We start from the raw sequence: 22173 nt of genomic DNA on the forward strand, positions 1-22173 counted from the left end.
GTGATATTTTCAACTTGAATACAAATGTGATGTTGACATGAATTAATGTAGTAACAAACTGTCAGTTCAGAAAGCTGACAAAGGTAAACATATTGAAATTTTCACTATTTGAAAGGTGTTTAAATAAACCAAAACATAACTTCAAGTCTACTGATATTAACAGGTTTGTATAGGTTTAGCGAGGTTTATAGTTTTACTCATTGATATAGTGAAACCTACATGTGTGTGTGTGTGTGTGTGCGTGTAACTATACAATTATCTTCATCTGTAAATTATGACCTATATACACACCCTTTGAAGGTTTTATGGGATGTCTCCTTGGCTGGGCTTAAACCACCGTGCCTCTCCCAAGTGAATTGATAGCTGGATAGCAGAGATGATGGTTGCAATGTAATGATCTTACGTTGAGTTATTACATGTTAGAAACAGTGTACCTTTGTAATGTCTAGCAGCTTTCAAAGTTTAGATGCAACTAGAAACATAATTTCAGAATATAATTAAAATGATCTAGAATCAGGATTATTCTCCAGAGAAATCCCATCAAGGGCAAAAAGTCTTCCAGAACTCCAGCTTTATGTCACAATTAACATTCTTTAATTTCTAATGCAATCTCAGCGCAGTCAAGTTTTACATTAGAGTTCATAAACTGACAGATTTATAACTCAAATAACGTATTAAAGAGGAAACATTACCTTTTTCAGGTTTAGTGCGCATCTCGACTTTTGCAAATTATGTAGGCCTATTTTATTGTTTATAAAATTCAGCTCGTCTTGCACTTAACGCTCCTCGAGATCTTTTTCCACTTTTTTTAAAGCGAGACTGATTTTAGGACACCAGATAAATATGTTCTTTGCCAAAACCCGCATTTGGGTGCAAAAAAACGGAATTAATTTTGGCCCTTTGCAAGATTCTCCTTTGCTGAGATAATCCATCCACCTCACAGGTGTGGCATATCAAGATGCTGATTAGACAGCATGATTATTGCACAGGTGTGCCTTAGGCTGGCCACAATAAAAGGCCACTCTAATATGTGCAGTTTTATCACACAGCACAATGCCACAGATGTCGCAAGTTTTGAGGGAGCGTGCAGTTGGCATGCTGACTGCAGGAATGTCCTCCAGAGCTGTTGCCCGTGAATTGAATGTTAATTTCTCTACCATAAGCCGTCTCCAAAGGCGTTTCAGAGAATTTGGCAGTACATCCAAGCGGCCTCACAACTGCAGACCACGTGTAACCACTCCAGCCCAGGACCTTCACATCCAAGATCGTCTGAGACCAGCCACCTGGACAGCTGCTGCAACAATCGGTTTGCATAACCAAAGAATTTCTGCACAAACTGTCAGAAACCGTCTCAGGGAAGCTCATCTGCATGCTCGTCGTCCTCATCGGGGTCTCGACCTGACTGCAGCTCGTCGTCGTAACCGACTTGAGTGGGCAAATGCTCACATTCGATGACGTCTGGCACTTTGGAGAGGTGTTCTCTTCACGGATGAATCCTGGTTTTCACTGTACAGGGCAGATGGCAGACAGCGTGTATGGCGTCGTGTGGGTGAGCGGTTTGCTGATGTCAACGTTGTGGATTGAGTGGCCCATGGTGGCGGTGGGGTATGGTATGGGCAGGCGTATGTTATGGACAACGAACACAGGTGCATTTTATTGATGGCATTTTGAATTCACAGAGATACCGTGATGAGATCCTGAGGCCTATTGCTGTGCCATGTGCCATTCCTGGAAGCTGAAAACATCCCAGTTCTTGCATGGCCAGCATACTCACCGGACATGTCACCCACTGAGCATGTTTGGGATGCTCTGGATCGGCATATACAACAGCGTGTTCCAGTTCCTGCCAATATCCAGCAACTTCGCACAGCCATCGAAGAGGAGTGGACCAACAATCCACAGGCCACAATCAACAATCTGATCAACTCTATGCGAAGGAGATGTGTTGCACTGCGTGAGGCAAACGGTGGTCACACTAGGTACTGACTGGTTTTCGGACCTCCCCAATACAGTAAAACTGCACATTTTAGAGTGGCCTTTTATTGTGGCCAGCCTAAGACACACCTGTGCAATAATCATGCTGTCTAATCAACATCTTGATATGCCACACCTGTGAGGTGGATGGATTATCTTGGCAAAGGAGAAGTGCTCACAAACACAGATTTAGACAGATTTGTGAACAATATTTGAGAGAAATAGGCCTTTTGTGTCTTAGATCTTTGAGTTCAGCTCATGAAAAATGGGGGCAAAAACAAAAGTGTTGCGTTTATAAGTTTGGTCAGTGTATTTATTTATTTTCAACAGTCTTGCTGCGTTGGTGTGAAGAGGTAACCATAGCAACAGTAGGTTGCGGCGCGAGCTATCCCGCTATTTATCTTATCCAAAATAAAAGTTTGTTTACATAATATATGTGACCCTGGACAACAAAACCAGTCTTTAGTCACTGGGGTATATTTGTAGCAATAGCCAAAAATACATTGTATGGGTCAAAATTATTGATTTTTCTTTTATGGCAAAAATCATTAGGAAATTAAGTAAAGATCATGTTCCATGAAGACATTTTGTAAAATTCCTACTGTAAATATATGAAAACTTAATTTTTGATAAGTAATATACATTATTAAGAACTGTATTTGGACAACTTTAAAGGCAATTTTCTCAATATTTTGATTTTTTGCACCCTCAGATTCCTTATATTCAAACAGTTGTATCTCGACCAAATATTGCCCTATCCTAACAAACCATACATCATTGGAAAGCTTATTTATTCAGCTTTCATATGATGTATAAATCTCAATTTTGAAAAATTGACCCTTATGACTGGTTTTGTGTGTACTGCGTTTATTTATTATGTATTTATAAATACACACACATACAGTAGATATTTTGAAAATATTTACATGTATATGCATATAATTTATATTCTATATAAATATTTTTAATATATAAACACAAACATTTTTCTTAAATATATACATGCATGTTTGTGTACTTATATATACATAATGAATATACACAGTACACACATACACTACCGTTCAAAAGTTTGGGGTCAGTAAGACTTGTAATAGTCTTTAAAGAAGTCTCTTATGCTCATCAAGGCTGCATTTATTTGATTAAAAATATAGAAAAAAAAACAGTAATATTGCAAAATGTTTTTACAATATAAAATAATGTTTTTTATTTTAACATACTTTAAAATAGAATTTATTCCTGTGATGAAAAGCTGAATTTTTATCAGCTGTTACTCCAGTCTTAAGTGTCACATGATCCTTCAGAAATCATTCTAATATGCGGATTTATTATTAGAATGATCAGTGTTGGATAATATCAACAGTTGTGCTGCCAAATATTTTTTAGAACCTGTGAGTTTTTATTTTATTTTATTTTTTTTCAGGATTCTTTCATGAATAACAAGTTTAAAAAGTACAGTGTTTATTCAAAATATAAATATTTTATAACAATGTAAATTATTTATTATTAACTTTTAATAAACTTTTAATTATTAACTTAATACATCCTTGGTGAATAAAAGTATTAATTTCTTAAAAAAAAAAAAAAAAAAAAAAATAAAAATGTACTGACCCCAAACTTTTGAACGGTAGTGTATATTTAGATAAGATTAATCGTTTGACAGCACTAAAAAAAAAAAAAAAAAAACAAACAGTATACAACAGTATAATTTACGCACTGTTCGATAGAAGATCAATGATATGTCAATAATTAAAACATTTTGTTACAGCATAAATTTAACATTAATATATTGATATTTTGTCATTTTATTTTGTAAAAAAATATTTATTTTTTATTTCTGAGAGGAAAATAAGGAAAGAAAAAAGGAAAGGATTTTAACATTACTTTGTAAAGTCACTGAAATGGGGAAGAATTATTGTAAAGTCTTTTTAAATGTTATTCGTTAATTTTGTACAAGTATAAACATCGTCAAGTAAAGAGTTGGTGGAACTCAAACGCGATTGTCGGTTTATAGTCGGACTATTTTTAATGCAACACGGAGAGTTTCACATGTGTTTCCTAGTGGATGTTTTGCGCAATTCAAACACTGTGAGTAGGTACATTTTACATTCTTTCATCATTTGTTAGTTTTCATTGATTGTTGTGCTTAGCGATATCGTGACGCCACGGAAAACTGAGTCAGATAGCAACCTCAATGACTTAAAATAAAGCAGTAGAAGTAGTTAAGAGACTCATATTGTACCATATTTATGTGCAGTTATTATATATATATATATTTTGCACTAAATGTACAAATCATGCTGCATAGTTGAACACATTTGCTTTCAAAACACTGCACCTGTTCCAGTCTCATGCTGCCCTAAATGTTCAGATTTTACATTTCAAATGTTTCCCTTCATTTTTATTGCAGATTTTAAGCTCTGCATGTGGTCTCCCTTCCACTAGACTGTCAGAATGAAGCAAACCGAGCCACAAAAAGACAGAGAGCGCCTCTATCTGGAGGTGTCCACTGTGAATGGAGCCGTGTCTCTTCCCCTGCACTCCTCTATCGTCCTCTTCCTCCTGTCCTACACAGAGTGCTCATCTTTCCATGTCTACCTGGTCACAGATCAAGCAGACGTCCTTCCATCTCTGTCAGGTCTTGTGCCCGAGGGTCTGGTTGTCTCTGAAGTGAGGAGGGACGAGCTGCCAGGGCTGGTTAGGATGTGCCGTCTGCCGGCTGCACTGGAGCCTGACGTTTGTTTTTGCAGAGCTGGCTTAGCTGTCGTACTGAGACACATCATTCAGAGCGTGTGCCAGCTGACGCCAGGCCGCAAGGATGTGGCGTCACTCTTGGGCTTCAAGAATACCTGTCTCAAGGCTTGCGCCGAGGTGAGATTACAGATTAAAAACAACCAGAGGACAAGTGTTTAAAACCCCACGAGTAGTCAAAAGTGTAAGCTAATAGTGTCGCTGTGGGGTGACAAGCACGCTGACGTGTTTTGACAGGTGGAATCACGCAAATTTTGGAGGTCGGCATCACAGAATCACACATTCAAATGCTGACATTTGAGCTCAGTGTTTGTAGATAGTAGCTATAAGGCATAACAGAGGAAAAACAAACTTTGGTTGCTCTCCTGTTTCTTTTTTCACTGTTTTCGGAGCCTTGGGCTGTCAGTGGGACAGGTGTGATGTCTCAAGACACCTATTTCAGTCACGTCTGTCAGATATTAACAATATTTGTGGTATGAAAATACCTTAAAGCAATTTTATAAGTGCATTTTCAAAGACATTTTCAGGAAGTTTTTGTTGTGTGCCAGTCAACCAGCGACAGCTGCAAGTGTGTAACAATTGTACCCTTAAGGTAATGTACTGCAGCGTTGTTATTGTTAAATAAAACTATTAACAAAATTTTTGGAAACTGAAATAAAATAATTAAAAATAAGTAATATGTAAATATAAAATGGAAAAATGTAACCCTTAAACAATTTAACAAAAATGAAAAATAAACTAACTGAAATAATATAGGTTGAAACTGAAGTGCTAAAAAAATAAATAAATTAAATGGAAATAAATTAAAGGTAAATAGGAAAAAAAAAAAGCAAAACCTGAAATTATGAAAACAAAATACAAAATTGTTAAGACTATTAACATCATTTTTGGAAATTGATATAAAATAATTGAAAATAAATAATATATAAATATTAAATGGAAAAATGTAAACCTTAAACACTTAATAAAACTGAACTAACTGAAATAATATATGTTGAAATTTAAGTACTAAGTAAGTAAATTAATTAAATGGAAATAAATTAAAGGTAAATAGAAAAAATGGTGAAGAATTATATATGAAAACTGCAATAATGGCTGCTTAAAATTCAGCCTTGCATCACAGAAATAAATGACATTTACACAGTTGTAATATTTTTTCACAATATTACTGTTTTTACTGTATCAAATTAATACAGCCTTAGTGAGCACAAGAGTCTTCTTTTTAAATATCATTTAAATTAAAATTAAAATGAAATTTAAATTATGTAAATGAAAATGAAAAATATTTTTATAAGTGTAAAAAAAATTAAAAGCTCATTCAAAATATTAATAAATACTGCAACAGTATGTAAATAATGCTAAAATAACACTGGTTTACTACTGAGATTTATATATCTGTACCATATTGATTATTGGTCATTATAAGCAGTTTTTTTTTTAATTTTATTTTATTGTATCTGCTGTTATTAAATATTTTACTGATTCTGTTTGTTTTAAGATTTCTTATCGGTTATCCAGCTCGAATTTAAAGGGATAGTTATCAATTATGGCAATCCTTTTTAGTTATTTAAATGTATTAACAAAAGACATTAGACATTTATCAGTTATTAATCAGTTATGTCAGTAATTATTGGCTTTTCAGTATTAGCCACAATTTTAATATCAGTACATTCCTAGTTTGCTTAATTACATGAAACTCTGAATATTTACAGAAAGCATGTCACATTTCATGAATTGTGCATCAAATTTATTGGTTATGAAATGATTTCTAACGTCGTTTGCTCCTCAGGTGAGTCAGTGGACTAGACTGTGTGAGCTGGACATTCCCTCTGCGGTGGAGGAACACTTACGAAACCCCGAAGACCAGATGTGTCGACTTCCAGCTGCGATCTTGAACTTAGAGAAGAGGTTAGGGGAACCCGTCAAGGTCCACAATGATGACAAGATACGCCGACAGAAGCTGCAACAGCAGAAGAAGAGCGATTCTAAGCTAAAAGGCCCTGGTACAGAGATGGAGAGTCATCCGAACGAATCGCATCCAGGTGTTGAGCTCAGTGCTGCCCTGGCGAAGCTCTCTGCAGACGCAGTTCCTTCTCCCTCCACCAGGGAGCGCTCTGACATCAGAAAAGTCAAGACCACAGATCTGCCAGAGCTGGAGCATGTGTTTGCAGAAGGGCTGTATTTCACTCTCACCGATGTCGTCCTGCTGCCCTGCATCCATCAATACTTGGTAAAACAAACAAATCGAAACCAGTTTTATCTCATTACTTATAAATCACCATTCTTCACAAAGAGAGCCATTCATTCATTCATTTTAGCACTTTGAGACTCACAGTTTCTTTTAAGTTACATCAAACGCAGACGTCTCTCATGCCTCTTTGACTTTCCTATTCAAGGTGATTCTCTCAAGCCTGCATTAAATAAGGTCGGTGGTTTCTGTTGCAATTGAAATGGATCAGTGTTGTGTGGGACGGTGAATTAGATTCTCTGCGCTGCGATGTCCCTGAACTCTTTCACTCTAAGAGCTTGACACCGTCTGACACCAGTGTTTGTTAGACTATTACTCTTGAGAATCTGAAAATCTGTGGCAGTTGATTTAATAGAGGCCTGTTCTCATCAAGAATGATAGCTTGGTTGAGGAGACACTAATAAAATAAAGCTGTAGACCACATTACTGCAGATGTATCGCCTGCCAAACAATAACATTATAACTATAAAGTTTTCAGTCGTTCTAATTCTATGAGAATAGCAAAGTCCACAGCCATAATTGTAATGAAACAGAGGAACAATATTGCTGGAAACATATTTTTTCTCCAGCTGATGAAATATAAAGTCACTGATAGCCAGTTAGATTCTTCCACTGCATACAGTTAGACTCTTTTATTTGTTAGAATGGAGGTGTTAAAGGAACACTCCACTTTTTAAAAAAAAATACTCCCCTAGCGTTAAACAGCCGATCTCCGAGTCTGGCGGTAGCACTTTTAGCATAGCTTAGCATAGATCATTGAATCTGGTTAGACCGATAGCATCTCGCTCAAAAATGACCATATATAATGACGATATTTTTCCTATTTAAAACTTGACTCTTCTGTAGTTACATCGTGGAGTAAGACTGACGGAAAATGAAAAGTTCTAGGCTGATATGGCTAGGAACTATATTCTCATCCCGGCGTAATAATCAAGGAACTTTGCTGCCGTACCATGGGTGCAGCAGGCGCAATAATATTACGCAGTGCCTGAAAGTGACCAGCACTAAGTTTGTCCAGATGCAGAGTTGCAGCCATAGGCCCCGATCAGACAGAACGCGTTTTTGCAGTGAGAGGCGCCTTTTTTTAATTGTTTTCTATGGGCAGTGAGCATTATGCGCGCTGTTTATGCGTTTTTTTTGCCGGAGCGCTCTGAGCGCCTGACGTTGAAAAAAAGCAACTCTGAGCAGAAAACCGCCGACGTCATCGCGTTTTTTCCATTGTCCAATCGAATGAATGGAAAGGCGGGCGTTCCGTTGTGGTGACGAAAGTTTTACCGTTGTTTAAAAAGTCCGGAGACTGCAGTGATGGCAGAAAAACTTTTGGTGTCTGTCGCGGGTTACCTGGAGCTGTATTTTGTAAGGTTTTTGCTGATATGACAGTTTACTTAACAGCGAAAATCCAAAAATTTTACAGCGCTTGCGCTATAATCCTTTGATTAGATTGACAAGACGGCTGATTTGATGGTTGCCTAGCAACATAAAAAAACGCAACGCACTGCTCAAAGTCACCAAAAAAAGGCAGTGCGGTGCGCCTCGCGTTTTCAGACGTAAAAAACGCGTTCGGTGTAATCGGGGCCATAGTTTGTAGCCGGCAGAGTTGACGGCTGCGTAATATCATTGCGCCTCCTGCACCCATGGTACGGCAGCAAAGTTCCTTGATTATTACGCCGGAATGAGAGTATAGTTCCTTGCCATATCGACCTAGAAAATCGCAATTTTTAATTTCTCGCCCGTCTTTGTACACGATGTAACTACAGAAAAGTCAAGTTTTAAATAGGAAAAATATCGAAAATCTTTGGTCATTTTTGAGCGACATGCTATCGGTCTAATTAGATTCAATGATCTATGCTAAGCTGTGCTAAAAGTGCTACCGCCAGACCCGGAGATCGGCAGAATGGATTCGAAAACGGTAAAACTCAACTGTTTCACTCTAGGGGAGTTGGAAAATGAGCCTATTTTCAAAAAAGTGTAGCGTTCCTATAAGGTGATGAGACATGGGGCAACTTTTTTTGAGCAATGTTACTTGGGCACTTTCCCATTGAGAATGGGCAACAAATTTAAACAACATTGCTCAAAAAGTTGCCCTGTGTATCATCACCTTTAAAGGAATTGAGTGCAACAGTTCCAGAAAAATCCCATTTGTTTTCTCTTGATTTGCTTTTGAACGGAAACTTATAAACCTTTAAAGTCAGACCTGCTGTGAGCTCTGAGGTTATTGATCGATGGTGTATGCTTTTTTTTTTTTAAATCGTCAGGTGAATACTGCATTACCTATAAATTTGCAGAGAAATCTTCAGTAACCAGAGAACCGAGGCAAGCAAATCAAGCTAAACAAACATTTCAGCATCCATCAACTCACCACAAGTGTTGTGAGCCAGCCCTGACAATCTCACAAACTACTTTAAAATGTGCATAAATAGGAATATTTTGGAATAAAAATGTATTTTCTATACACAATCAAAACATTTAATGATATATCCTTGGTACATTTTACATGTGCACTCCCAGTCAAAAGTTTTTGAACAGTAAGAGTTTTAATGTTTTTTTTAAGAAGTCTCTTCTGCTCACCAAGCCTGCATTTATGTGATCCAAAGTACAACAAAAACAGTACAATTTTGAAATGTTTTACTATTTAAAATAACTCCTTTCTATTTGAATATATTTTAAGATGTAATTTATTCTGGAAGAAGTTGTAGAAATTAAAGAAACTAATAGTTTTATTTAGCAAGGATGCTAATGTTATGATAATTATGGTGACTTTCATAATGTTACAAAAGATTTCTATTTCAGATAAATGCTGTTCTTATGAACTTTCCATTCATCAAATTCATCAAATCAGAATATTAGAATGATTTCTGAAGGATCGTGACTGGAATAATGATGCCAAAAATTCAGCTTTGAAATCACAGGAATAAATTACATTATAAAATTTATTCAAATTGTTTTTTTAAATGGTAAACATTTTTCAAAATTTTACTGTTTTTGCTTTACTTTGGATCAAATAAATGCAGGCTTGGTGAGCAGAAGAGACTTCTTTAAAAAACAGTAAAAATCGTACTGTTCAAAAACTTTTGACTGGTAGTGTACTTTCTATCCACCTTATTTTGTCCAGTAAGAGCGGGTGCGGCCATTTGTAAATTTTATAGGTCTGGCTTTCAAAGTTCCAAGTTTTGCTGCTTGATACTACAAATTGATGGGTCTTACAATCAGTCTGTAAAATAAATACTGTAACCTCAACATCTTTAAATCAGTACTTTTATTTGTTTTTAATTTGATTGTCATTTGCGGTGCTTCATGGGATTGTAGTTCTTTCCCCCAAAGCAAATGCTACCTCAGTTTTTACTCTTAAACTTTACTCTCATTTTATTTTTACATTATACTTTTTTTATGTACTCATCATACTTTTTGTCATATGAATGTTTTTTGGATCCTGACTTCAGTTTCAGCTTCAGTTTTATAATGTTACAATCCACCTTGTGAAAATTAAGCTCAGTGGACTACATTTGTGGCATTATGTTGTTTCTCGTTCAGTAAAAATATACAGCGCTACACACAGATATACATCTATACTTTTTCACACAACACAACATAACGTGTTGTAGAATAATTTCAGTGTGAATCTATATCCAATTTACCCTAAAATCATTAGAATGCTTTAAAAGAATAATTAATGTGCTTTTACAAAATTATAAGCTTCACATTTCTGGTTTTAAATCTATCAAAAAAATTGCTCAGTTCACCTTCATTGTAAGTGCCTCACTCTAATCTCCAGTTTGGCTTTGTGAAGAAAAGGAGGGATGACCTGAAAAGACTTAATACCACACATATGGTTCATTGAGCATGCAGCAATGTAATATTCATTTAATGCTTATGTTAAATTGTATTACTGTTTTTAATTATTTAAAATTCAATTAGTCATACATCCCTGCTGTTATTGCTCATAACCAGGGTTATGGATGAGAACGATACCTTAATGCATTCTAGACATAGACCTCCACAGCATAGATGTACTTTGAAGTGATAGCTAGAGAGAAAAAATCATAGAGACTTTGTATCTTCAGATACCCTGTGGTGTGTCTTTGAGGTAATGTTGATGTGTATGTGTGTGTCATCCATTTCTCTTTCTCCTCCCAGCATTGTTCATTCTCCTCCTGTCGTTCTCTCGCTCCTGGCTCTCTGTGGTCAGCGGCGCATCGGTGCCTCCTAGTTTCACACTCCGTCTAGCATGTCTCCCTCCTTCTGTCCTCCTCATCCTTTTCTCCCCATCATTTCTCTGTGGAGCGATGATAGGAGCGTCACAGCTCTGAAGCTGATCTCGGTTCAGTGGGCACAACACTTTGATGGGTTACTTAAGTCACAGCGCCTCGCTGTCAGTGTGCATTTTTTAATATGCATTCATGCTTTTTAGAAAACTCCACAGGAGCACAAAGTACACGCAGAGCCTCTGCTGTCTCGCCTATTTGCCATAACAATTGTACATTGTTTTCTGAAATATGACCTACTCTTACACTTGTGAATGTTTTTTAGATTGTTTGTGTATATATACTGTGTTGTTATCTGAATGATCCACAGCTGTGTTTTTTTTTTGTTTTGTTTAGTGATGATTGTTCACAAGTCCCTTGTTTGTCCTGAACAGTTAAACTGCCTGCTGATCTTCAGAAAAATCTCTGAAGTCCCACAAATGATTTGGGTTTTCATTTTTGTGTATTTGAACCCTTTCCAACAATGATGAAAAATGTACACATCTTCATTCTGTTCAAAAGTTTACACCCCTGGATCTTAATGCATCATTTGATCCTTCTGTAATAGCTGAATATGAGTCCCTCAGTTGTCCTCAGTGTGAAAAGATCTCAAAATCATACAGTCATTGTTGGAAAGGGTTCAAATACATAAAAAAGCTAAAAAAACAGAGAATTTGTGGGACCTGAAGGATTTTTCTGAAGAACAGCAAGCAGTTTAACTGTTCAGGACAAACAGGGGTCTCACAAACAGCTATCACTAAACAAAAAAACACAGCTGTGTATCATTCAGATACAAACACAGTATTAAGAATGAAGTATGTAAACCTTTGAATGGGGTCATATATTATATTATCTTTCCATTGCAGGTCTCCCTCCAAAAGCACACCCCCTGCACCCTCTCCAATCTTCCCTTGCTACTGAGATGGTACCAGCGTGTACAGGAGCTCCCTAGCGTACTGAGGGCCGCAAAGGATTGTGGGATGGCCCTCCTTAGTCTCAGCATGACTGACCCTTGCCCCCCGCAGACAGAGGCCCCACTACCCAGTGGAGCAGATCAGGAAGGGCCAAAACTCAAGCAAGAGCCCTTCATCGGAGGCCCGCGGCCAACTCTGACCAAACTGCAAGTAATTGAATTTCACTCACTTTCTTTTCCTCCCGCTCTCTTGCTCTCTTATTTTATTCTCCTCATTTCTCGTTCCCTAACTCTTCCCTCTCACGGAAGGAGATTACACATGCCGCACACAGAAGCGCTTCTCTTTGCCACTTCACTAAACCTGTCAGTGGCGAACTCACATAATCCCTAAACAGCGATCTGCTCTCAATACGTTCAGTGCTGTGCTCCCGTCCCTTTACGGCAGCCCTGTGTGCCACTGCGGGCCTGAACCATGATGATAAAGGATTTATGCACTCCAGCGAGGCAGAACAGCAGCCGTACTGACTCGCTCTTAACTGATGGGACTCCCTGCCACTTGATACTTTAAGGAGGCTGGTATTACGGGGCTGTCTGACTCCGACAAGCGCTGCGATTTCTTTCAGCTGCGAGTTTGACGTTCATTAGTTGTGGTAAAGAATATGCGGATGGATATAACGGATGAATTTAATATATAATGAAATGCTTAATCCGTAAATAAAAGAAGGCATTCATGAGCTTTATTTAAAAAAGAAGCGAATGTGATCGTACTAACCTAATTTTTAGCTTAAGCAAATCAAAAGATCATGAGAAACATGATTTTAGTGCATGTTTGTGCATGTTTGCTTATTTTCCATTATGAAAATAAAAGGTCCTAAATATTTTTTCATAGTCGCACGTAGTAGTTTAATGGTCACATTGTAGACCTCTGATATCTGTGAGTGGCAAAAGTTTGTGAACCCTTGTTTTCAGTATCAGGTTTGCAGCAATAACTGCAGCTAAATGTTTCTTGTGACTGCTGATTAGTCCTGCACAACAACTTGTAGGAGTTTTAGCCTATTCCTCAATACAGAACTATTTCAACTGCTTGGTGGTTTTCCTCCTATGAACTGCTTGCTTCAGCTCAACATTTCAGTTGGATTAAGTTCTGGACTTTGACTCGGCCGTTCCAAAACATTAACTTTGTTCTTCTTTAACCATTCTTTGGTGGAACGACTTGTGTGCTTGGGGTCGTTGTCTTGCTGCATGACCCACTTTCCCTAGAGACTCAGTTCTTGGACAGATGTCCTGACACTTTCCTTTCGAATTTGCTGGTGTAATTCAGAATTCATTGTTCCATCAATGATGGCGAGCCGTTCTGGCCCAGATGCAGCAAAATGGGCCGAAACCATGATATTACCACCACCATGTTTCACAGATGGGATGAGGTTCTTATGCTGGAATGCGGTGTGTTCTTTTCTCCAAATATAACACTTTTCAGTGAAACCCAAAACCTCAAAACCTCATCCATCCATTAAACCTTTCTCCAATAGTCCTCTGGCTTCTCCATTTGATCATTAGCAAACTGCAGACGGGTAGCAATGTTCTTTTTGGAGAGCAGTGTCTTTCTCCTTGCAGCACTGCCATGCATGCCATGGTTGCTCAGTGTTCTCCTGATGATAGACTCGTGAACATTAACGTTAGGTTTTGAAAGGTTTTTAGATGCTTAGAAGTCACCCTGGGGTCCTTTGCAACCACTATTACACGTCTTGCTTTTGGAGTGACCTTTGTTAGTGGACCCCTCCTGGGGAGGGTAACAGTGGTCTTGAATTTCCTCCAGTTGTACACAATCTGTCTGAATGTGGATTTGTGGAGTCCAAACTCTTTAGAGATGGTTTTGTAACCTTTTCCAGCCTGATGAGCAAAAGCAATTATTTTTCTACTATCCTCAGAGATCTCCTTTGTTCGTGCCATGATTCACTTCCACAAACATGATCTGACTCTGATATATCCCTGTTCTTTGAATAAAACAGGGCATGCACTGATACCTTATAGTCATTCCACTGATTGAAAACACCTCTGAACATATGGACTTTAATGTCACCTTCAAATTAACTGCTAATCCTGGAGATTCAAATACTTTTGCCACTTACAGACATAATATTGAGTAATAAATAAAAGTATATAAGTATATAATAAAAGTATATATTTTCATTGCACGTGTTTGATTGGGTTCTCTGTGTCAACTTTCAAAAATTCGATGAAAATATGATAATCCTTTGGGTTATATTTATGCAGCAATATAGAAAATTCTCTATATACACTACTGTTCAAAAGTTTGGGGTCAGTTAAATTTATAAAACCACAGTAAAGAATTTTGCATTGTTACAGAAAATTTCTGCAGCTGTTCAACTTTTGAGTGTAATAATAATGTATCTTTCTTGAGCAGCAAATCAGCTTATTAGAATGATTTCTGAAGGATCATGTGACACTGAAGACTGGAGAAATGATGCTGAAAATTCAGCTTTGCATCACAGAAATAAATTACTTTTTAAAATGAAAGTAGCAAACAGTTCATGTAAATTGTAATATTTTACTGTATTACTGTTTTTTAACCAAATAAATCCAGCCTTATAAAACCATAAAATTTTACCAACCTCAAACTGTTGAACATAGGTCTAACTAGGTATTAAATATTAAGATTTGTTTTTATTGAAGTTTTCAGTGAGAAAGAGTCGGTATTATGGCCTTGAATATGAATAGCGGCGATGAGTCAAAACTCAAGTCTTCCCGGATTAAAAAGAAAATAATTAAATGAGTTTCCTATTTTGGTCTTTAACTTGGTGCCAGTTTCATTTGTCTTCATTGTCTTTGAGAATCCTTCGCACCACATATTTTCATTTAATTAATAGTGATGGATTATAACAAAACTCTGAAAGAACTGATTTTTTTTTCTCACAGCTCACCTAATTCCACTTTCCTTCTTTTCACAATCAGGAGATCAATTTTTCAAGCACATTGTCATGAAAGGTGGGCTAACGTTTAACCACATGTGCAAGATGGAGTTTGTTCTTAAACAAAAAGAGCCATAGTGATTGTAAAGCAAGCCAGTCAAGCATCTACGTGTCTAAAACATTTAACTATATTAACCCAGGTGCCTTTTTTCTTGTGCAACAAGGAAAAACTAACAGCATGCCTGTTTTTGGACATTAACTCGACAGTGTGTTATTTCTTTAATTATAGTATAAAAAAAAAATTCTCAGAAATATTTTGACTAGTTTACTTGGCCCCATGTCATCCAAGATGTTTGTCTTTCTTTCTTGAAAATAAATTAAGGTTTTTTAGGAAAACATTCAAGGATTTTTCTGCATATAGTGGACTTCAGTGGTATCAGCGTGTCCAAGGTCCAAATTGCAGTTTCAATGCAACTTCAAAGGACTCTACATGATCCCAGCTGAGCAATAAGGGTCTTACCTAGCGAAACGATCTGTCATTTAAAAAAAATGCGACCCCACACATTACGTAGTAACATTGGAAAGGTCACGCTTGACGTAGGCGGAAGTACTGACCCAGTGTTTACAAACCAAACGTTCAATGAACGTCAAACACCTTCTACACAAAATGGTAAAACAATGATTTATGACAATTTCGAAGTTGGAGGAGAAAATGAGATGGAGCTTTTCGTCCTACTCTAACTTTTTTCGAACCGGAGTAAATAGATGAAGAACTTACCATGCAAGATGAGCATTTGTGGTTAAAAGTACAGAAATTTTTACATTCTTAGAAAATGACAGATCGTTCACTAGATAAGACTCTTATTCCTCAGCTGGAATCGTGTAGAGTCCTTTGAAGCTGCATTGAAATTTCATTTTGGAAATGAAGAAAAGTCCTGGAATGTTTTCCTTTAAAAACCCTAACTTCTTTTCAGCTGAAGAAAAATAGACAGAAAGACGTGAACATGTTGGATGACAAGGGGGTGAGTAAATTATTTGTAAACTGTTGTTCTGGAAGTGGAGTTCTCCTTTAAATTGGATTGGGGGCACTGTATATCAGAATGCCTTGGTTTCACCATCTGATAATGTTGCTTTACCATGGTACTGCCAGTATGCTTTTTAAGGGCTGATTTTACCCCTGTAGCTCTGTACTAGTTTAAGCTTTCCCCACCAATTTTAAAACTTTGTAATGCAGCACTTGTAATGTTGTTTCTTCATGATGAATCGCTTGCTGTAGTCACAGGCCCCCATGTTTCCTCACCTTTCCGGATAATAATGCACCCATAAGGCTGTGTTTCATGGAAAGCTCAGCTTGTGACATCATTACTGTGTCCTGATGAGTGCTCTCTTTTTCCCAGAGGGAACCGCTGATTCAGTCCATAACCTCCTGTGCAGTCTTCTGCCTGCTTATTCAATTTCCCACCCCTTCCGTAGCAGTCCTGCTGATTTACCCAGCGTCTAAACGGCCCACAAACTCCAACAACACTTCATCGGCGCAGAAATATGCCGATAATGAGTAAAGAGCCCACAGTGGTCTCATACACTTGTGCTGTACGACTCCCGCATTAGAGGCAAACAGAGTAACAATGCCGGGTCTCTTTTCTGTCTGCCCCGCACCACAATGCTATAGTCGAGTCCCCAGCAGGTGATAAAAACGCACAGCTGTCGTCGCGTTTTCAGGCCTGCTGCAAAACTTCACTTCTGGCTTTTCTTGTGTGTGTGTGTTTGGTGTTCGCCACCTCTGGCATTCAGCAACTATAAATCAGATATTTCCCGTCACGCTAGTGGATATCAATTTGGTGTGTGTGAATGAGTTGGAGCTCAGCAGGCTCTCTTAATGCATAGCAGTCCGCTGGGATTTTCCAGGCTGCGTGCTTTCTGCTTTAGGTCTGCTCTGCAGCTGTTACTGGTGGCTCATTGCTTTAGAGCAAATGACATTTTCATCCGCCGAGCCAAACCTTATGGCCAGCCTGGATTTGTAATGACAGAGCAGCAAACAGAGATGCACTATCACTAGCTACTGTTTAACAACCAGAACCAGAAACAAACCGGTTCCAAATCAATGACCAAGAACATCTTAGAAGCTCTATTTGTTGGTTCAAGAGAGAATTAATACGGTTTGTGAATTTAGGCATGGCTAAAGGCTGTCATTAGGCACGACACACAGAAGATTAACTATATTTGCGTTTTATTTTGTGCTTTTTAGCATGTCTGGAATGCTGTGTTCACCAGTCAGAAGCCGGGATTGGAACTCTTCATTTTATAATCTTGTTTTGGGACTGTCTGGAGTGAATTTTTTTTTTTTTTTTTTTTTTTTTTTTTAATCATTTGAGGGATTTTAAAATGTTCAGTGCAAATTTTTAAATGAAAGGAAAATGTGCTTCAGTGCAAGCACAAAAAAAAAATAATAATAATTAATTAATTTTATAAGAGGTGATGCAATATTCAGTTTTGCTGTAGTATAAGAAATACTAAGCAGTCCAGACTGGGTTTTAGTATTGTTATAGTAACATGTTTTGTACATTTTGCTTTTTTTTTTTTTTTTTTTTTTTTTTTTTAAATGCATTTTCAATTTGTATAATTGTATAATTCTTATGACCTTATAATATTTATGCAATAACTGATACATTTTTTCCCTTTGAAAATAATACACTTTTTTTTCTGAGATTTTTATATTACTTTTAAATTATGGCAGTGTTTCATGTTAAAGTAGAGGCAATGCCTTTAAAATCTAATTTTTTAAGTCAGATCAGTGCCGTCTGTTGGGAGTAAAAAAAGAAAAACATCTGCAATTCCATGGTTTAGCCACTAGATTCCTATATATCACTATATAAAATGATTATAAATTCTCTAGTTGTTTTTAGACATAACTTATTTTTGTTAAGTGGATTTAGATTTATATTTGACATTCTCAAAAGCAAGTTTTTGTAAAGAATTAATTTTTTTTTTTGAAAAATTGGTTTAAAATGTCAGTTTTTGCATTAATTTTTCTACAGTCAAACCTGAACGAAGAAAGACAACACCAAAATAAAAAAAAAAAGTGGGAATTATTATTATTATTATTATTATTATTATTATTTATTTATTTTTATTTTGTTTTACGACCATTTAGCTTTTTCGAATCAAGTCCACAGTTTTTTTTTTGACTGCCATAAAAGTCACAGAGGTTCGTAACATTCCGACAAAGTAACGTTTTTTTGAAATTTAGACATTTTAAAGCACTTTTTTTCGGGTCTACAATGACCGAACAACACTAGAGGGTTGTGTTTGTTAACATTAGTTAATGCACTGTGAACTAACATGAACAAACAATGAATGACAAATGTATTTTTATTAACTAAGATTAACAAAAATTAATAAATAGTGTAATAAATGTATTGTTCATTGTTCGTTCGTGTTAGTTAATACATCAACTAATGTTAACAAATCACACTTTATTGTAAAGTGTTACCGTTTTATATATATTTATATATACTTATATACAATATACTTATAATCACTGTAATATTATGTAAGTCACAAGATTAATTGAGTTGATTGCATTTGCAAGTGGCCGGGTCTATAAAATCAGAATCATTCATGAACACATGGGCAAAACACAATCAGGTTAAAACAAGAAGAAAAAATATTATTTAAGTAAAATGTAATTATATAATGTGTCACATAGGGACTTCTGGGAATGTCCTTTTACTGTTGTTCTCCACAGGTTGTATGGTAATATGTTTTTTGCAATGTAATACTTAACACATGTAAAATCGTTTACAATATTTCACTAAGATGGTAAGAACTTAGTTAACTTAGTCTTTTTCTGTACAAATTTCAAACCTTTTTATATTTTACAGTGTATGGCTTCACATACAGTGCATGAGTTGTATAGACTACAACTATTTCATACTGCTGTGGTTCTTTTACATCCTTCTTTAAAGCTTGAATACTTCAACTATTCTTTTAATTACTTATTGTCTGTATGTTTTGTTAAACAAAAAACATTTCCTAGAGGTTTTAACACCAATCTCACTCTATCTTCTCTCCGTTCCACATGAGTTGATTTGATTTGTTGAGGTTAATTTCATTCTAAACAGGTGACTAGTCTAGCCAGACTGTTGAAAATTTGTTGTTGCTACTAAAAAGGTCCCCTATAAATTCGCCCAACATAACCCCATATATTTACTTCTCTGTGCGTAGCATTGTATGTATTAGTACTTGTTTTGCATTTCATGTTCTCAGTGAGGAATAATCATCACAGCACACTTTTTAGCCATTCCTGTAAGTCTCTTTGATGATTAAGTACCAACTAGGAAAAATGTAAAATCAATTATAGGACCTGAACCTTTAAAGGTGTTTTTAAAGTGGGATGAACTGCTCCGTAACAGGTTCCTGATTTAATTACCACCTTGTCTCAGGTGTTGTGAGGAAGTGTGAAAAGTGGTCAGCTTCAGTAAAAAAGCTGTTTCCTGGAGGCTTCTGTCAGTAGTCTGTGGTTTAACCTGTGTTTATATGTTCTTTTGTCCTGCAGGAGAATGGGATAGACGCTGTTTACTCCGCTCACCCTTGCCCTTCATGGACAGTTGATTGGGAGAGCCTACCGGCAGCTGTCAACCCCACTGAAGGTAACCTTGGGTGTATTTTCCACACAAGTGGAACACAATCTTTCACTTTTAACATGCCAGCTGTGATAAGCATCTTTTGGATTCATATATAATATTTGTGTAGAACCGTTTTGGTAGTCATGCAGCCGATGCATTTAAACAAAACAAGGTTTTGTTGACGCGTAGAGAGGCATTTTTCCTTTTTTCTTTTTTTATTTATTTCTTGTTTCTCTTTACTCTAAGACCTTGTTTTGTCTTATTTCCATTAGCCGATCCTATAAGGATGTTGAGAATTGCTTTCCCGCTCTTTCTTTGCTTTTTGAAGCATTTAAAATCGTAATCCACTATGCCTGACAGGTAATATACTTGTCAAAGACGTAACAGTATTGCAGCGCTTCCTTGGTTTCCTTGATTTCATTTTCAACTGTTGCTGCTTACAGTGCCTGCAAAGGAACTGGCTTTGATATGATTTCAACAATTGATGTAGCGACAGCTTTAATGTCTATGATTGATGGGCATAGAATAAGTAATCTAAAATGAGTTTTAGAGCATTTCGTCTCCGACGTCTAGGCTTTGCTTTTTTGTAAGCAAATTTATACCTGTAGAAATGCATTTCTGTGAAGAGTGCAGAGTATTCATGCCTGTCCTGTGTCATGTGCTCTGGGGTCTTAACTAGCTCGAACAGCAGGCAGCTGTTTTTTCACAAGGAATGAGTGAGATGCCAATCACCTCGCACAGACCGTCGAGTGAGCTCCGTGGAGAGACAGAAATCCGGTTGGTTTAAAGAGTCTGGAAACAATCCTCATCGACCCACACCCTGAGAGCATAATTTACTTGAGTCAAAAGACTACATATAATTCCGGTTGGTAAGAAAGAAACAAAAAAAGTAAATACCGGGAATGTCCGAGTTTGTGCTTAACTCAAACCTAATTGTCTGCTTACTGAAGGAGGATTTTAAAAATCATTAAATAAGTATGGAGGGTAGAGCATCCTTTCCAGTATTATTATAATTAACTAACGCTAAAACAAAAACTAATACTGTAATTATAAAGAAAAACATTTCCGTCTGCGCCAATAGCCGTGTGGTTAGTGCATCGACATACAGCGCAACTGCGCTCACGGCGACCCGAGTTCGAATCCCATCTCGAGGTCCTTAGGCGATTCTGCTCTGCTCTCTCCCCTCCCACTGCTTTCCTGTCATCTCTCAACTGTCCTATCTACAAAATGCATAAAAAGCCCATAAAAATAACAACAGCAACAAAAAAGTAAAAGAAAAACATTTCCATTACTTAAAATAAAAACAAAACAACTTATTTTATTTCAACTAGGTGTCAAGCCATCGTTTCTCAGTTTCTTTCATTTTAAGTTAAAGTACTAAAATAACTAAAACTGAAATAAAAATTGATAAAATTGCTAAAAATGGCAAAAACAAACATCACTATTACTAAAACTTTATCTACTTAAAATCTAATTCAAAATATGAATTAAAAACTATAATTGTACGTCAGTTATACTGAAGTAACACTGGTCCTCTTTTCTCCCTACACATTAAAGAAATGGGTCACCCAAAATAAAAATGACTTTCAAAACTGTGTGGCTTTCTTTTTTTTTAGTCTCATAGACCACAAAAGAAGTTATTTATTGGACATTCCCCTAGCTGCTCTTTTCAATATATAGAAAGTTAATGGTGACCACAGTTATCAATTAAGATTATACTTAAATTTTGGTCAGCTTCTTACTCAGAGCTATCATATGCTTTCAGTAGACTTGGAATATAGTGCATTATAGTGCACATACAGTTGAAGTCAAAAGTTTACACACACCTTGCAGAATCTGCAAAATGTTAATTATTTTACCAATTATTTAATTTTTTATTTTTATTTTGTACTAATCTGAATAAGACATTTCACATATAGTCCACAAGAGAAAATAATAGTTTAAAATAATAGTTATAAAAATGACCCTGTTCAAAATTTTACATACACTTCATTCTTAATACTGTGGTTTTTATCTGAATGATCCACAGCTGTGTTTTTGTTTAGTAATAGTTGTTCATGAGTCCCTTGTTTGTGCTGAATAGTTAAACTGCCTGCTGTTCCTCTGAAACATCCTTCAGGTCCCACAAATTCTTTGGTTTTTCAGCATTTTTGTGTAATTGAACCCTTTCCAAGAATGACTGATTGATGATGATGATTTTGAGATCCTTTTTCAATGTTAAAGGTCAGGGTAAATTTAGCTTATTTTGTCTTCTCGGAAACTTCTGAAAGGCAGAAAAATATGATATTTAGGCAAAATAAGAAAAATGTACACATCTTCATTTTGTTCAAAAGTTTTCACCCCCCGGCTCTTAATGTATTGTTTTTCCTTCTGGAGCATCAGTGAGCGTTTGAACCTTCTGTAGTAGTTGCATAGGAGTGCCTCAGTTGTCCTCAGTGTGAAAAGATGGATCTCAAAATCATTCAAATACACAAAAATGCTTAAAACAAAA

General features: G+C 36.5%; 1 protein-coding gene across 2 annotated transcripts in view; it reads left to right on the forward strand.

Annotated features, from left to right (window-relative positions):
- The first annotated feature begins 3963 nt into the window (after window positions 1-3963).
- gstcd (glutathione S-transferase, C-terminal domain containing) overlaps window positions 3964-22173 on the forward strand; it is a 67612-nt gene continuing 49402 nt past the window's right edge. The window contains exons 1-5 of one of the 2 annotated variants that reach the window (XM_051119403.1): window positions 3964-4062; window positions 4385-4845; window positions 6515-6955; window positions 12081-12338; window positions 19613-19706. In XM_051119403.1, the coding sequence (XP_050975360.1) occupies window positions 4429-4845; window positions 6515-6955; window positions 12081-12338; window positions 19613-19706 (1210 nt within the window). In that variant the 5' untranslated portion in view covers window positions 3964-4062; window positions 4385-4428. Of the gene's footprint in view, window positions 4067-4384; window positions 4846-6514; window positions 6956-12080; window positions 12339-19612; window positions 19707-22173 lie in introns of both variants that reach the window. The other variant, XM_051119395.1, reaches the window with a different exon arrangement.

The sequence above is a fragment of the Labeo rohita genome, chromosome 1, assembly GCF_022985175.1.
Source record: "Labeo rohita strain BAU-BD-2019 chromosome 1, IGBB_LRoh.1.0, whole genome shotgun sequence".
Classification (NCBI taxonomy): Eukaryota; Metazoa; Chordata; class Actinopteri; order Cypriniformes; family Cyprinidae; genus Labeo; species Labeo rohita.